Source organism: Mastigoproctus giganteus, chromosome 1 (assembly GCF_048544385.1).
Source record: "Mastigoproctus giganteus isolate SK-2022 chromosome 1, ASM4854438v1, whole genome shotgun sequence".
Taxonomy (NCBI): domain Eukaryota; kingdom Metazoa; phylum Arthropoda; class Arachnida; order Uropygi; family Thelyphonidae; genus Mastigoproctus; species Mastigoproctus giganteus.
The window spans coordinates 227,818,452-227,836,485 of NC_143575.1; the positions used below are offsets into that span (position 1 = coordinate 227,818,452).

General features: G+C 39.1%; 1 protein-coding gene across 1 annotated transcript in view; it reads right to left on the minus strand.

Annotated features, from left to right (window-relative positions):
• The window catches only part of LOC150091571 (cartilage oligomeric matrix protein-like), a 131,268-nt gene extending 113,689 nt beyond the window's left edge, over window positions 1-17,579 (minus strand). Inside the window, exons 1-2 of the mRNA XM_090376238.1 lie at window positions 17,401-17,579; window positions 9,240-9,413 (exon numbers count right to left, since the gene is read on the minus strand). Coding sequence (XP_090232364.1) covers window positions 9,240-9,413; window positions 17,401-17,485 — 259 coding nt within the window. The 5' untranslated portion in view covers window positions 17,486-17,579. The remainder of the gene's footprint in view (window positions 1-9,239; window positions 9,414-17,400) is intronic.
• Between the last annotated feature and the right edge of the window lie 455 nt (window positions 17,580-18,034).

The window sequence follows — 18,034 nt, forward strand, 5'->3', positions numbered from 1 at the left end:
TAGCCAGCGAGTTATAAATTCCTGGAATAAATTATCTACATGGGTGGTAGAGGCTGACAGTCTGAGGAAATTCAAAGGTAAGCTGGATAATTACCTACGGGAGGAGGGAAACGCATAGGTTGTCTATTTCCTTTTCTCTTATTAATTATTTATTTTTTACAAATTTTCTTCTTATTTTTTTATTATTATTATATTTTATTTTATTTATTTTATTTTTTTTTTGGCTGTTGCAGCATAAGTCATAGGCTTCCTTGCACCATGTGACCATTGCTAATACTAATCCCATTCTGTTATTATTGGTCGTCTATTTCTGGTTAATGATCCAAATACGAACATATTTGGTTCTTCATGTAATATTATGTAATGTCAGTTTATAAAATAATTGATATTACATATTATTAATTTTTATACTACTAATAACCGCATAACGATTAATATGTAATTTAATTAATAATATTAAGTTATTCTCTGAAAAAAAAATAACTTTTTTAGAGACAGACTTCTCTTTAAAAATAAAATAAAATGCTGTTCAAATAAAATCAACCAAACGTGGAATGGTTAAAATTCTCCATCGAATTAGACATTTTATGCGTTCCGTTACTGCATATTGTTTTCGTAAGGTTATAACACGAACAGGGGTGGTCCTAGCTAAAGGGACTATAGCCCTCCCCCCAAAATAATGTGGATTTTATTTTACTGCTACATGATAATTAAAGGTCACAAAATAACTTTAAGCACTTCAGATTACGTAGTCAATCCTTGCCATGTTATATTAAATTTGCCGTTGGAAGGAAGCGTACACCGACACCAATTGAATAAAATAAATAAGTTATTTTTATTATACATAGAAGAGTTGTATCCATCAAGATGGATCCATCATATGATGTATGGATGTATCCATCGGGGCTCGAGATTTTTGTTGTTGACATATGTTGCATTTCTTTTGCCCAAATTTATGTCCGTAATCAATATTGGAAGAAGGGAAACTTAGCACCTCCAGAATTGTAGTTTAATTTCTGCTTGTCGTGTGTAAAGCGATTGGAAAGTTATAAAGATTTTCTACTAACGGCATCGCTTGATTGAAGCCACAGATTGCAACCAAACTGCTTTCATTATATTCTTACCAGTTCTTAGTCGCCAGAAGGAATTTTGGAAACTTTTCTCGAACAAATTAGTCGTTCAGGTGCCTTTGATTTCAAAAATGCTTAATTGTTAAGCTTTGTCGGGGCGTCTTCCATCTAGCACGTGTACCTTCTGGTCAACGTAATCCTCACGACACGTCGCTGATGGAATTTCGATACCTGCGCTAATTTAGTGTAATGGTCTCTACTTCAGAATTTCAAAGTATTTATTTGAACAGATACGCGCTTGCTTAAGTAGTTTCATTTTTCTTGTCCATTGTTCTCATGCTGGCCATAACTTTAATTCCTCCCGCCTCTTTTCCATTTCATTGGTTATTCCACATTCCTCATATTTATTTTCCCTTCAGATGCATTACGATTCGGAAATGCTTTCATCAGAATTTAAACCGTTCAAAAGTAGCATATTTTATTAACGTTCGGAACTTTTCCCTCAGTAGCTTTTAAACGTTTGTGTATTTATGGTGTGTGGCGTATAATCCAATATTTATATAATAAAATATTTATGAGTCTCTAATTAAAATAAAGCTAAAGGGACTATTCGATTAAGCTTTTAACGTTTCCTCTTCTATTTTTGTAGCATTTTTCCGCGCTGAGTGACATAAAAGACTTTTCTTATTAAATCTCCGCTTTTATAAAATGGTGTTTAATTTTACTGGCCGTTACTTCGCGTTCCTGGAGGTGTTTCAAACCAAATATTTAGAATATTTCAGTGCACAAGTTAATTCGCCGTACGGAAACAAGATATGCAGTTATTTTCCAAACTAAAAAGGAGGAAAATGTTCATGAATATTTCATTCATTAAAATATACATGCTTCCAAAACAAAGTCATATTATTTTTTACCCAAAGTACATTCCAGACACTGAGGGGGTATTTAGTAAATTCAAAAATGCAACTTCTTTCTTCTTTTCTCTTTTCGCTGGAGAGAGAGAGAGAGAGAGAGAGAGAGAGAGAGAGAGAGAGAGAGAGAGAGAGAGCGCTCAGGACCCTGGGTGTGCCAAGCCCATACTCACCAGATGTGAGCCCCTTCAATTTCCGTTGAATTCGTATAACACTAAACAGCAAATGAACGGACATGAAAGTAAGTTTATAGATTTTAGGGTGTTAACACGAAAATAGTGCTTAAAATGGCAGATTGGCTCTTGTTTTCCAGAAAAGTAGTTTTTTATATTTATACAGGGTAATATAAATTTTTATAATATAAATAAATGCCATATAATATAAATGTAAGATGTATAATATAAATGTAAAATGTAGCTACGAGCAAATCTGTTTCAAAAACAGGACCTTTTCGTCTATAGCCTGTATTCAGCTTCGGGAGCATCCCTTTTCACCATCCAACAATAATTGGCTAACGTGGCGGCACTCCATTTGCTTTTGTATCTTTGTTCCATTGCTGCGATGTCTTGATGGAAGCGCTCACCATGTTCGTCGCTGACGGCGCCACAGTTTGGCAGAAGAAATCCAGGTGTGAGTGCAAGAAATGCACCTTCGGTGACATGTTGCACCCCAGTTTTTCGTAAGAAGTAATGAGATCTTCCTCATGCTGCCTGTAGTTGCCGGCATTAACATTTCCTGGAAAACTAGTCGAAACATTTCGAAAGGCTTTCCACCCTGATTTCCCGCTTTCACTAAGGGTGCCATTCGAACTGTTCGTCTTTTAAAAGTTGCCTTATTTGTGGACCAAGGAAAACGCCTGCACGGTAATGCTTATCAGTTCGTTTAGTACGCCAGCTCATGCAATGGGAAAAGGAAAGGACCTGATAGTTTCAATGATTTGCGGCGCAATGAAATCCAGTGGCCAGCATCTGAGCAACAACAGGCATTGTTGGCTGTAAGAGGGCCGCCGTAGTGAAGGGGTGGTGGGAATGGTCCGAAGAGAGACACCCAACGTGCCGGAACGGGATGACCACCACTGGTTGACAGTCGAGATGAACGGCGGTTGGCACGTGCAGTCCGGGTTGGCTCATGATTCCTCGGTGAATGTCAAACTACAACCAAGGCCCACAGAGAAACGTTTTCGAGTACACCATCCAGCGGACGCTCTTGCGGATAGGCATACAGATTAGGTAACTTAACGAAACAGGCCTACGCGCTCTGGATTCATTAAGAAATTTATTATAGTTACACACAGAGCGTACAAATAAAGAAGAAATATATGAGCTTTCGGCTATATGGTAGCCTTCATCAGAATTAAAAATACATGAATGGCAGTTGGAATGGAGATGTGCACTGCCAGGTGCGTGAGACGCGAGGTTTAATTGTTTGTTGACGCTTGTGGCTGTGACGCATGATGACGTGGCCAGCGTTTGTCCAATGATAGAACTACTGACTCTGTGATCGGGTTGACTTGGCAACCACTGTTCCTGTTCAAGGATTTATCCGAAGATTTTATATTTAACGATTCCAACCAGGTACGCTTTAGGTAATGGTGGGATCTGTCTACCACCACGACATCGCGGTGTGGGTCGATGTCGTGGTGGGTTGTCCAGACATGCTCGGCGATAGCTGAGTGTTCTACATCCGCTAAACGGATCGCTCTTTTGTGCTCCGAGAGACGTTTCTCGAGTCGACGTCCAGTCTCTCCAAAGTAGCAGCTAGTGCAGTCACGGCAAGAGATGCGGTAGACCAAACCGCTCTGCAGAAGGGTGGGGACAGGTGTTTTCACGTTGGAAATGAAAGAACGCAGTTTCTTGCCTGGGAGTTGGATGCACTTTATCCCGTGTGTTCTTAGGATTCTACCGATCTGTTGTGACAGGTTGGGGTAGTATGGGATAAATGCCCTCGTGGATGGCTCGTCACTGTTGGTGTTGTAGCTGGTCGTCACGATGTCACGTGTCTGTAGATCACACCTGTCGAGGACGTCAATGGGGTAGCCACACCTCGTAAGGTCTACTTTGACCCTGGTGATCTCTTTGCGTCTTTCATCAGCGGAGCTGGAGTGTGTCCAGGCGCGAGTAAGCAAGGTTCGGGCAGTGGAGAGGAGGTGGCCTCGCGCGTGTGCTGACCGGAAGTTGGTAAACTGGCCAGCACACATGGGCTTACGATAAACTGTAGTCCTCAGGTATGTGTCTTCACGTCGGACAAGTGTATCTAGGTATGGTAAAGAGTTGTTCGACTCCAGCTCAATCGTGAATTTTATGAAGGGCGATAGTGAGTTGAGGTATGATAGAAGTCGCTGACCTGAGTCTCTAGGGATGACCACGAACACATCGTCAACATAGCGACACCAAAAGGCGATGTGATCTGGTGCGTGTGTAAACGCACGTCCCTCTAACTCCTCCATCACGATGTTTGCTGTGACTGAGCTGACAGGGGAACCCATGGTCGTGCCATGTATCTGCTGGTAGACTGAGTCATTAAATATGATCGCACCCCCTGTTAAGCACAGTCTGAGGGCGGCGGAAATGTCATCGGGTGTGAGACCAGTTCTTTCGTTGAGGGTTCTATCATTGTCCAAGAGTTGTTTTGCACAAGAAATGGCAAGTTCCACAGGGATGGAGGTAAAGAGCGATATGACGTCGAACGATGCCATAACTTGATCCTGCGAGATGGATACAGTGCGAATCCTTTTTATGAATTCAACACTGCTGGAGACGGTGTGGGTGGTCTTGCCAACTAGAGGAGAAAGAAGTCTCGAGACAAATTTAGACAGCTCGTAAGTCGGTGATCCACAGCAGGATACAATTGGTCTCAGTGGTGTGTCTTCTTTGTGCACTTTCGGTAGGCCGTAAAACCGTGGGATCTGACATCCGGAGGCACGGAGGTGATTACGGGTTGACTGTGTGATCTTCCCTTGTTTCAGCCAACTGTTGATGAGGATATTCACCTCTGATTCCCATCGTTCTAAAACTCTGTTGGGGTTGATGGTCAGGGGTTTGTATACGGTAGTATCTCGTAAAAGTAGTAGCGCTTTCGCCATGTAATCAGTGTGGTCCATTACAACCGTACGGCGGCCTTGACCATCAACCCCAACAGAGTTTTAGAACGATGGGAATCAGAGGTGAATATCCTCATCAACAGTTGGCTGAAACAAGGGAAGATCACACAGTCAACCCGTAATCACCTCCGTGCCTCCGGATGTCAGATCCCACGGTTTTACGGCCTACCGAAAGTGCACAAAGAAGACACACCACTGAGACCAATTGTATCCTGCTGTGGATCACCGACTTACGAGCTGTCTAAATTTGTCTCGAGACTTCTTTCTCCTCTAGTTGGCAAGACCACCCACACCGTCTCCAGCAGTGTTGAATTCATAAAAAGGATTCGCACTGTATCCATCTCGCAGGATCAAGTTATGGCATCGTTCGACGTCATATCGCTCTTTACCTCCATCCCTGTGGAACTTGCCATTTCTTGTGCAAAACAACTCTTGGACAATGATAGAACCCTCAACGAAAGAACTGGTCTCACACCCGATGACATTTCCGCCGCCCTCAGACTGTGCTTAACAGGGGGTGCGATCATATTTAATGACTCAGTCTACCAGCAGATACATGGCACGGCCATGGGTTCCCCTGTCAGCTCAGTCACAGCAAACATCGTGATGGAGGAGTTAGAGGGACGTGCGTTTACACACGCACCAGATCACATCGCCTTTTGGTGTCGCTATGTTGACGATGTGTTCGTGGTCATCCCTAGAGACTCAGGTCAGCGACTTCTATCATACCTCAACTCACTATCGCCCTTCATAAAATTCACGATTGAGCTGGAGTCGAACAACTCTTTACCATACCTAGATACACTTGTCCGACGTGAAGACACATACCTGAGGACTACAGTTTATCGTAAGCCCATGTGTGCTGGCCAGTTTACCAACTTCCGGTCAGCACACGCGCGAGGCCACCTCCTCTCCACTGCCCGAACCTTGCTTACTCGCGCCTGGACACACTCCAGCTCCGCTGATGAAAGACGCAAAGAGATCACCAGGGTCAAAGTAGACCTTACGAGGTGTGGCTACCCCATTGACGTCCTCGACAGGTGTGATCTACAGACACGTGACATCGTGACGACCAGCTACAACACCAACAGTGACGAGCCATCCACGAGGGCATTTATCCCATACTACCCCAACCTGTCACAACAGATCGGTAGAATCCTAAGAACACACGGGATAAAGTGCATCCAACTCCCAGGCAAGAAACTGCGTTCTTTCATTTCCAACGTGAAAACACCTGTCCCCACCCTTCTGCAGAGCGGTTTGGTCTACCGCATCTCTTGCCGTGACTGCACTAGCTGCTACTTTGGAGAGACTGGACGTCGACTCGAGAAACGTCTCTCGGAGCACAAAAGAGCGATCCGTTTAGCGGATGTAGAACACTCAGCTATCGCCGAGCATGTCTGGACAACCCACCACGACATCGACCCACACCGCGATGTCGTGGTGGTAGACAGATCCCACCATTACCTAAAGCGTACCTGGTTGGAATCGTTAAATATAAAATCTTCGGATAAATCCTTGAACAGGAACAGTGGTTGCCAAGTCAACCCGATCACAGAGTCAGTAGTTCTATCATTGGACAAACGCTGGCCACGTCATCATGCGTCACAGCCACAAGCGTCAACAAACAATTAAACCTCGCGTCTCACGCACCTGGCAGTGCACATCTCCATTCCAACTGCCATTCATGTATTTTTAATTCTGATGAAGGCTACCATATAGCCGAAAGCTCATATATTTCTTCTTTATTTGTACGCTCTGTGTGTAACTATAATAAATTTCTTAATTGATTAGGTAACTTGTTCATGTGCCCAGGTTGACCGACCGTTATCAACACCTTCGCCTACAGTGGATATGGGAGCATCGTTCCTTGACATTGGATGACTGGCAAAGAGTCACCTGGTCTGATAAATCAAGAGTTTCCGTTCCATCATGCCGATGGAGGGGTGCGTATTCGACGGCGAGCAGCTGCAACCCGATTTCAGGATTGGACTAAAACAGGCCGGCGGCTGTGGTACCGTGGTTTGGGGTGGGATGTTTTCATCGTCATCACTAGATCCTCCATTCCCATTGAACATAGTCTCACTGCCAGATCCTTCCGCGGCATTGTTTTGCACGAGGTTTTGCCCTAAGTGGTGACCGTGTATCCAGATGGCATTGGACTCTTTCAACAAGACAGCGTCTTCTGCTACAATGCCCGCATTGGTGTAGGAATGGTTCGAGGATTATGCCCAAGTATTTCGTGTTCTCTCATGTCCGCCAAATTCCTCCGACATAAATCCCATCGAACATTTGTGGTGTGTGGTGGAACGCAGTATACACCAGTGCTTCGCTCCGCTTCTGAACTTCGGGACGTTCTTTTGTCCAGCCTATCCAGGATATCTGAGAACAGCTTCCGTGGTCTTGTGGAATCGGTACCACTCCGGGTGCAAGCGGTTATCATGGCGAAAGGCGGCTCAACACGCTGTTAGGTAGATGGTCATAATGTTTTGTCTCATGAGTGTGTGTTATTGTTATTTGTTTTTTTTTAGGAGCATTTTGTGTGTGTGTGTGTGTGTAAACACACGAAGTCAGAAGTCTCGTTTATTTATTTTTTTCTGCACTATATATATATATATTTTTATTATTTTTATTTTCGTCTTTTCGCAAGAGTGCAGATGATGTATAAGGAAGAAATGTACAGAATAGGATCCTCAAACATGAAAAGAAGCGCGAGATGCAACTGCAAACATTTTGGACGCCGGTAAATAAAAAAAATAGGTCCCCTTTTGGTTTAAAGCGATTTTAAATCTATATTTGAATATTTGTTTCGATATATTTAGATAAATTTAAAACAGTAGTAGATTATGAAGATTAAAAATAAAAATCATTTTTTTTTTAATCGCAATGACTAATATACAGCCTACAGTTTGCCTACATCAATCGTATGGATAGATTTTCAGCACTCGCTCGAATAACCGAACCACATTTCTTGGAAAAAATAGGTTGAATTTTATAACTGCTCATAATGCGATATAAAATACATTTTTGTTTTCGCTCTTGAGAATCACATTTTCATATAAGGAAGAACTAGCACCGTCCGACTTTCACTTGTTTCCTAATTTGGAAAGATACCTAGCTGGCATACATTTTCCTACCGACAGTGAATCATTGTTGCAGTGGATGCATTCCTGGAGGCCCAAGAGAAAACTTTCTTCGCAGCTGGAATCAACACATTGCAGCATCAGTGGCAAAAGTTTAACTACAAAGGAGAGCGTGTTGAAAAGTAAAATGTTATCAGAATCCTAAAATAAACCCTTCATACTCACTTCATACGAACTTGCCAAATGCCTTTTGTACATGATAAACCATATTAACTGATGACCAAAATTATGACCAAAAGTAGTCAGTACTGAAAAATTCAGAAAGAGCAATCAACCAGCTCTTCCGTTAATATGTCTTGAAGTAAAAACTGATTGAATGAATGTGGAAACCATGAATTCCATATCAAGTATATGGTGTTAGTTCATTGTGGTTGGTTATCATCGTTTTGAAATCATAAAGATTCGGTGTTCGTTCTTTGCAATTCAATAATGAAGTTTCACGTAGATGCAAATAGCGATCTGAGGTAACCATCATTGGAGCATGTTGTTCCTCAATAAAAACCGTAGAACTAATAACATAGTTTCACTATCATTATTCGATGCCGAAGACTTCAGGGTCAGATGATAAACACTGTGTCGCTCTGCGATGATCAATCTATTCAATATAAAAAAATTCTTAATGGCACAAATTTTTTATATGACATTTCAGTGGTCTTAAGATAAATGGAACGTTCTAGTGCCCAATACTCAGTGAGCACAACCACTTTATCGACAACTGGAAATGACAGAATGAGAGAAGTAATCACTTTATTATATCTTCCTTCCTCTAAAGAAATAAAAGTTATATTAAAAGTGTGAAAGTAAGAAGAATTCAATGGAATTGTTTTCACCACTAAAATGGTCTCATTTTCAAAAAACGCAAGAGATGGTTAGATCTGTTTTGAGAACAAGTATGCACGAAACTATAGCCATTCTTAACATTCTCTCTCTCTCTCTCTCTCTCTCTCTCTATAATGAAATATATATGTATTTTTTCTGAATATTTCATCCAGGACTGTAGCATTAATTTCCTTACCTTCTCCTTTGTCGCTGTCAAGACTAATATTAAAGTGGTGTGAAGTCTCAGGAAATGATACTGACAGCAGCACGTGGCTTTTTTGATTTCGAACTCGACCTAATGGTTCCTGCAAGATTATAGCAAATGGCGAAGTTGGATAAGCTAAAGCACGCTGCAGCTCTTCCGTCATTCCTGTGGGAAAATCAATAACAGTGTTACAGAGATTAATCTGATTTGACACTCTACACAGATGCATCTGTACTACATAAGACACTTAATAGTTAATTGGCATAAATCTGACGATATTAAAGAGAAATGTGTGCCTCGCTGGCTGTGTTTATTTTAATTATGCCCCTTGGTATTATAATTGTTCGGCACCGTCAAAATATCGATTACAGTAACATTCTCCCTTCTGAATTATTTTAATATTGTAATATGTGGAGTGAAAGCAATACTCCACATATAGCTACATACTCCACACTTTAGCTACATGTTTAAAATACTTTGTAATTTTTAAATGTTTCTTATTTTATAAGGCTTACTGTAATTTAGTTTTACGAAAATTTATATTTAAAAATAAGTTACTTAAATGATAAAATTTCAATGGACAGTACTGTTTATTAACACTAAGTTAACTTGAATTGTCTATGGAATGTTTGAAATTTTTATTTTAAAATAAATAAGAACATAGAATCATTTATACTGAAAGAAATGTGTAGTTCGTTTGTTCGCTTTTTGTTTTTTGCACCAAAGAAAGTAAGGCCATGATGTGCCAATATGCTATGTCTATAAATTGCGTGTGTTCTATGGTAAGCTTGTCCGTTTTGATAGTTGAAAAACCAGAGTTTTCAAAAAGCTGCAATTTTCTCTCAAGAGTGAATAATTCGGCTACGGAATGAAAGAAAGCCAAGTTCCTCCAGTTTGTAGACAGACTAGGAATCCAGGTCTTTTCCACTCTTATGGTTATGACCGTTGTCTGGTAAAACTATAACCATAAGGAACATGAAAGAAACAAAAGTTATCTTTACTTAGCTTGGCCCACTGAATATCTCACATTTTTATGGACGTTGCGTCACGGTAGAGTTCGGATTATCGCTAGCAGAGATATTTGTCACTATGTATGTTATCTCAGGACCCCGCCAGCCCAATTTCATAATACAGGGAGGCGGCCAGAGAGTGTATTGAACCATTAAGGTTAATTATGAGTGCACCTTTGAACTCAGGCGAGACTCCTTTGGATTGGAGAAGTGCCAACGTATCGCCAGTACATAAAGTTGGTTCTAAGAGTGAAGTCGGTAGCTACGGATTGGTTAGTCTGACTTCAGTGGTCTGACTCAAGAAGATCATAGAAGCAGTGTTCAAAAGTGCAATCCAGGGATATTTGAAGGACATTCTGAAGGACACGCAAGGTAGTTTTCTTAAGGGAAAATCAAGATTAACTAACCTGGTAAGCTATTTTGGCACGCACAGTTACTAATGAGCTAGATGTAGGGAACAGTTTCGACATAGTTTATTTGGATTTTAGCAAGGCATTTGACTCAGCTCCTCATGAGAGATTACTTTACAAGCTGGAACATGTTGAGTTATTGGAAAGATTCTAAGATGGGTTGCAGGGTGGCTGAGGACAGAAGGCAGAGGGTTGTGATTAATGGATATTCTTCAGATTGGTGTAACGTCAGAAGTGGAGTAGGGTACATCAAGGATCGGCTCTTGGACCACTGTTGTTTTTGATTTTCATAAACGACATCGACGGAGGAATACAGTGTGTGATGTCAAAATTTGCAGACGACGTAAAGATACGCAAAGAGTCGTTAACGATAAGTGCCGAGCAGCGCGTCTTCAGGATGAGTTGAACTGGTTTCAAGAATGGTCAGGCTATGTTTTAATGCAGCAAAATTCAAGATTTTACACTTGGGGAATAGCAACCCCAAAATAACTTATACACTTGGTGGGGCTGAATTAAAAAGGAAGAGTGGAACCTTAGGAGTTATGATACGGTCAGATATGGAGTTTTCTGAGCAGTGCAAATAGGTGGCCAGGAAGCGCACGGTGTCCTATTGCTTCTTAAAAGGGTCCAGAGATGACCAACTCACATCGCCATATCGGCAAAAGTGCGATCATATGAGGAAAGACTTCGATTATGTGAGCTACTGAGTTTGGCAGCCAGGCACCTTAGAAGGGAACTGATGGAGGTTTATAAGGATCTGAGAGAGGTATATAAAGAGAAGCAGAATATAAAGAATTCCAAAACTAGGTGTCATAAATTCAAATTACTGTACAGGGAAGAGGTTTAGAATAGATTGTAGTAAGCTTTTTTTTTTTTTTTTTTTTTTTTTTTTAGCCAGTAAGTCGTTGATTACTGAAATAAGTTGCCTCCGCAGGTAGTTGAGGCCAATAGTTTAAAGAAATTCAAAGATCAACTGGATAGTTATCTACTTGGGAAGCGAAGCGCTCCGCCTTTTTTTTTTTTTTATTTTCTCTCTTTTTTTCTTTGGCCAGTGCAGCAAAAGCCTGTGGCATCTCTGTACTATATAGCTAATACTAATACAGCGTTTGGGTTGACTGGTCTTGCGGTAATAAATTTAACATATGTTGGGCAACCACTTTGCCAAACTTCAGCATATCAGTTTAAATTCTAAATTCTGTATAGATTTTTTTTTGTTATTTTTATTGCAATATTTCGTTGTTCGATATTGACATTTGGCCAGGCTCGTTTTTTTTATTATTTTTTATTTGAAGTTCCAAGTGATAATGATAGTAATAGACAGTACATTCTGTACAGTGGGACCAACTGATGATGTTACCAACAGCAAATTCTAAGTGGGAAGCATTCAAGGAATTAATCGTGGAAGCTTCTAGACGTTTCATACCTATTAAGAAATATTGTTCAAGGTTTAGGCCTAAATGGTTGTCAAATGAACTAATGAGACTCGTGGCAGAGAAGAAATATGCATGGGATGCATATAAGTTATCAGGCGACACAGAAGCATATGGCAGATATAAGCTAGTCTGTAATCAAGTCACAAATGAGATTAGGCAAGCGAAGGCACATTATGAGAAATCTTTGGCAAAGGATGCTAAGAAAAACAGCAAGGATTTCTTTACTTATTTTGCATCTACATTCACACATTTATTAAGGAAGGAAAATGCCAGAAGGTTATCAAATTGTAGCAGGGTACTTAATGATTTTGTAATAACTGAGAGCAAAGTGGAGGAGAAATCGTTGAAGTTAAACTAAGAAAGGCACCTGGGGTGGATGGAATCTATCCAGTTATATTAAAGGAGGCGGCAAAGGAACTAAGCAAACACTTAGCCATAATTATAAGAGCATCCTTGGACTCATGGGAGGTACCCACGCACTGGAGATGTGCAAATGTATCCCCAATTCACAAAGGTGGATCGAAGGGTGACACGAGTAATTACAGACCAGTTAGTTTAACTTCTGTTCCTGGTAAAATAATGGAGTCGCTGGTTAAAGATGCATTGCAGGATCATCTAGACAAGACTGCAGCAATAATTCACACACAGCATGGGTTTGTTAAGGGAAAGTCTTGTCTGACAAATTTGATTGGATACTATGATGTGGTTACAAAGGAACTGGATGCAAAAAATAATTTTGATATTATATACTTGGATTTCAGGAAAGCTTTTGGTACTGTTGTGCATGGAAGATTACTGTACAAATTGGAGCAGAATGGTATTAAGGGTAAGTTGCTACAATGGATAAAAGGGTGGTTGAAAGGGAGACGACAGAGGGTGGTAATCAATGGGAGCTGATCTTCGTGGACTAATGTTGTTAATGGAGTTTCACAGGGTTCGGTGTTGGGCCCACCGCTGTTTTGTATATTTATAAACAATATTGATGAAGGTATATCAGGCTTAGTGTCGAAATTTGCAGATGATACAAAGGTTGGCAGTGTTGTTAATGATAGTAAAGGCAGTGTGCTACTGCAACAGGATCTAGAAAATTTGGGAAAATGGGCTGAGAAGTGGCAACTGAAGTTTAAATTGACAAATGCAAAGTACTCCAAATGGGTAGAAGTAACCCCAGAGGAACGTACCAACTGTGTGGTACTACACTTAGGGTGGTAGAAAATGAAAAAGACCTGGGAGTAATTGTGCAGTCAGATATGAAGTTTTCTAAGCAATGCAGACAGGCATCAAGAGCAGGTCATTAGGTTTTGTCAATGATATATAGGAATTTTGCTAGCAGTGAAAAGGAGGTGATTGTCCCTCCGTATAAGGCAATGGTCAGGCCACTCCTTGAGTACTGCGTAGAGGTCTGGAGGCCTCATTTTAGGAAGGATGTAGATTTGCTTGAGCGTGTACAGAGAAGGGCAACAAGATTGGTGAGGGGAATGAAGGGATCCTCTTACCAAGACAGGCCTAAGTTCTGTAAATTGCAGCGGCTGGAGACTAGGCACCTGCAATGTGATCTGATTGAGGTATACAGGGTGTTTCAGTTAAACGTTTCAGAACTTCTAAGAGGGGTAGGGTACATCCTGACAACTCGAAATCATATAGCAATGTGGGGTCGGAAATGCTTTCCTGAAGCGGTGTTGTACACAGAAGCACCATAAAGAAAAGAGACCGTAAGTGAGAAATCGTTTTAATAATACATGAAAAGAAGCAAAAGGTACATGGATTAAAGTAAGTGTTCGAAGTTTCTTCCACGGGCTACAATGCACGCCTCACATCTCCGACGCATGGACATCCGAACATTCTGGAATACTCCAGGCGAATTTCGAATTTCTTCGGCAGCTACTGATTCTTGCAACCAGCTCCTCAGCATTGTCAACAGGGGTGTCATAAACTAGCGATTTCATATGACCCCAGAAATAAAAATCAAGACATGATAGGTCGGGTGACCGAGCAGGCCAACGCACGGGACCACCACGTCCGATCCACTGTTGACCAAATGTGACATCCAGGTAGTTACGAACATCTCCGCTATAATGGGCAGGGGCTTCATCGTGTTGGAACCACATTGTCTGTTGCGTCGATGCAGAAATCTGTTCATCTCTCAAAAGTTGTGGCAATACTTGCTGCAGAAAGATCAAGTAGATAGGTCCGGTTAGACGACACGGTAACAGGTAAGGTCCGATGAGGTGATCTCCCATAATACCGGCCCATACATTGACCGAAAATCGAATCTGTGCTGCACGACGTCGCACGACGACTTCTGTGTAGAATACCGATTCAGGAAAGCATTTCCGACCCCACATTGCTATATGATTTCGAGTTGTCAGGATGTACCCTACCCCTCTTAGAAGTTCTGAAACGTTTAACTGAAACACCCTGTATAAGGCCTTGAATAGGTTGAGCACACTGAATTCTGATTGGATTCTTCCACTTGCTCAGATTACGAAACTAAGGGAGCATAAATTCGAATTAAGGAAAGACAGTTGTAGAATGGATGTGCGGAAATTTGCCTTTAGCCAACGGGTGGTTCAATGATGGAACAAAGTTCAATCTGTCGTTGTGGAAGTTGATAGCTTAAAAAAAAGGAGCAACTGGACAAACATTTTGAGGGAATGGTTGTGTGAATTTTTTTTTTGGTTAATGCCAAATAAGCTCATACACTTGCTTTCTTGCATCACATGCCTCTATTACTATTACTGATGCTTGACGGTACTGTAGTTTTAATTTTAATAGTCATATCTTGAAGTGCTACTTCACAGAAAAAAAAATCCAAAAATAACAGTTTACTTGTAAGTAAAAAATAATAATAATAAAAAAAAACCAATAATAATAAATAAATTATAAAAATAAGACTACGAAAAACTTCAATTCTGCAAATTGCAGCGCCTGGAAACTATGCACCTGCATTGAGATCTGATTGAAATGTTTAAGTCTCTAAATAGTTTAAATAAACGAATTGCTAATGGCTTTCTTACTCATTCTCGGACAACATACATAAGGGGCATAAATTAAAAAAAGATTGTAAGATAAGACTTGTGAACATTTGCTTTCACTCAGAGAGTAATTGACTGTTGGAACAAACTTTCTTCTAGCGTTGTGGAAGTGGGTAGTCTGAATAAGTTTAAGGAAGGGTTAGACAAATTATTAGAGGTGATATAGGTGAGGTGGATAGTTTTTTGGCTGATGTTGTTATCAGCTTGCTTCCTTGCATCATTTATCATTACTATAATAATAGTTGACTTGTAAATTAAAAAAAAATATATAATAATAATAAATAAATAAAAATAACTGGAAAACTTTGGCAGTTTTGTTTGACTAAATATATTCTGCTTTTCTCTGAGAAAAGATTAATAAAGATGCTTATTCAGAGAAAATTATGTAAATCTTATAAAACAATAACATAAAGATTTGCATATATGTTACTGATGACTGCACGGCATACTTTGGAAGTTGTTAGCTTTACATAAACAAATACCTTCCGCTAACCCCGATATCTGAAGTGGAACAAATTGCATGCGGTATTATTAAAAGTGAATCAATAAACATGAAAAAAAAAAATAAAAAAAAAAAGGAGCCAGAGCTGAAACTCTTGATTTAAAAGCAAAAATTCATGTCAGAAAAGGGGGAAACACACACACACACATATATATATATATCGTGTGGCAGCTATATATATATATATATATATATATATAGCTGCCACACGATGCTTTCTGTTTTGCAGAAAACTTCAATTATATAGTGCCTTATCATACACAAAGAAAGTACGGAACTGATCCAAATTATAACTAAATCGCACGCATTTCTGAACGAAATATCGGAAAACAATAAAGAAAAAAATAACAAAACTGTGATTTAAAAAAAAAAAAAAAAAGGCAAGATTAAAAAGAGGAATAATGGAAAATAAAAGAGCGGACGAAAACGAATTAAATTGCTTCCTGAATTGCAAAAAATACATAAATAAAAATGTTAAGAATGTTGTTACGTAGCAGACACAATTTAAATATTTCCGTGTAGGAAAGAAAAGTATTTTCAATGAGAAATAAATTCGATTTGACAAATAAGTACACAAAATCAACTGAAAAATAAATAAATAAATTAGGCTAATCAAATTCACGTATTGCTAAGTATGTAATAAAATTGAACATAGAAAAGAAATAGTTAAAACAGTTATATAAAATATCAGAGTTCATTTGCCTGAAAATTACAATCTTGGTGAAAAGTAATGCCATATTTCGAACAAAATTTGTGTATAATTAATATGCAATGTAATAATTTTAGAATTCCATGCATTTTTAATAAGACCAGGAAATAAGGTTAAATATTGTAAATAATAATATATTGGATGAACTTTTTACATCAAAGTTCTGCATGACATAATTAGTAATTAGCTTAATCTTATGTAATTAGCTTAAACCTCTGTTACCTGTTCCGCGCTCAACTTATATTTCCCTGTTTTTCTGATAACCTTTCAAAAGTTCGCATCATTCCTGTTTGTTGGTCAGAATTAAGTGTTTCATTATTCATGTGGCGCTTTGTGTGTGTATATATATATATATATATACACACACACACACACACACCTTTTACTACCTTTCCAAATAATAGAAAGGTAGTAAAAGGAAGAGTGGAAAATGTATTAGATCAGATTTATGTCATCAAATTATTGATTGAACATTATATCAGTCTGTAATCTTATTACTATTGTAAAGGTGTATATATATACTAAGTGTATATATATAATAATATATATAAAAAGCATTTTTTTTCTTTTTCTATTTAAAATTACACTCACAGGCGATCTAAAATGCATTTTAATAATACTTACGATATAGTTCTGCTAAAAAGTAAGTATTAGATAATCTTAGAACTAGATCGTAATTAAACTAACAAACGCCAAATTGAGAGAAAGAAAAATTGAAAAAGAAATTATTATACCTTTAATATAATTATTCGCAAGAATTTTTTTTATTTTCTCCGTATTTGTTAAAATACATTGATTCGAAACATTGGAAACACGCTCTATTTTTCTTTGCTTTGATGATATACGATAATTATGAGAGAACACATGGCAGTTAAGGAAAAAGCTAATTGAAAAGTGTTTTAGTAATTTTCTTAAAGCATTATTTTTCAATTAAAAAAAAGTGAGAGTAATAGGCGGGATAAAACATATTTGATAAATCTGTCAAATATCGCCAGTCTCTTTCTACACAGTGCTATTAAAAAAAAATCAAAGAATATATAATCTTCGACTTACGAATATCCCGAACTAGAGTGGCATTGGCATAAGTAAAGAATAAAACTAATCCCCATAGGATAAAGAGCCTATGAAAAGGCCCCATAACTTGTCTTCTATTGAGCAGCTAATAATTCGTTTCACACAGAAAGTGCGACTTGACCTGTAGGTCCCAAAACTGTCAAGTGAAAGAATAGTGTCCTGTATTAGTAGTATTTCAATCCTCAGACATTTTAACCCGCCTTTCATCTTCCCACCCCATGTCCTACTCCAGAGTGTTAGTAACCGGATACAAGAATGAGTGACAGTGACCATCTGACCACCCATGTCAACACCATCCATAGATTACACCACAGACTGCTGTATCTGGCTTGTTTCATGACTGTTTCATTATACATCTAAGAAATGACATAGATACTTTTCTTTGAAATTTCTTTTAATCTCTCTCTGTCTCTCCATTTCCTCCCCTGTTTTCTCCCGAATAGATTCACAGAACACAGTAATAAATAGGTGTTGATTTCTAAAACAGAATTAATTCGAGTTTTGTTTTCGACTAGTATTTATGCATGTCTGGTCACTGAATTTTCTCGACGCAGCTGGTTCCACTTTATTCTGTAAGACGAATAAATGTGACATCATAAATCGTAATATCACG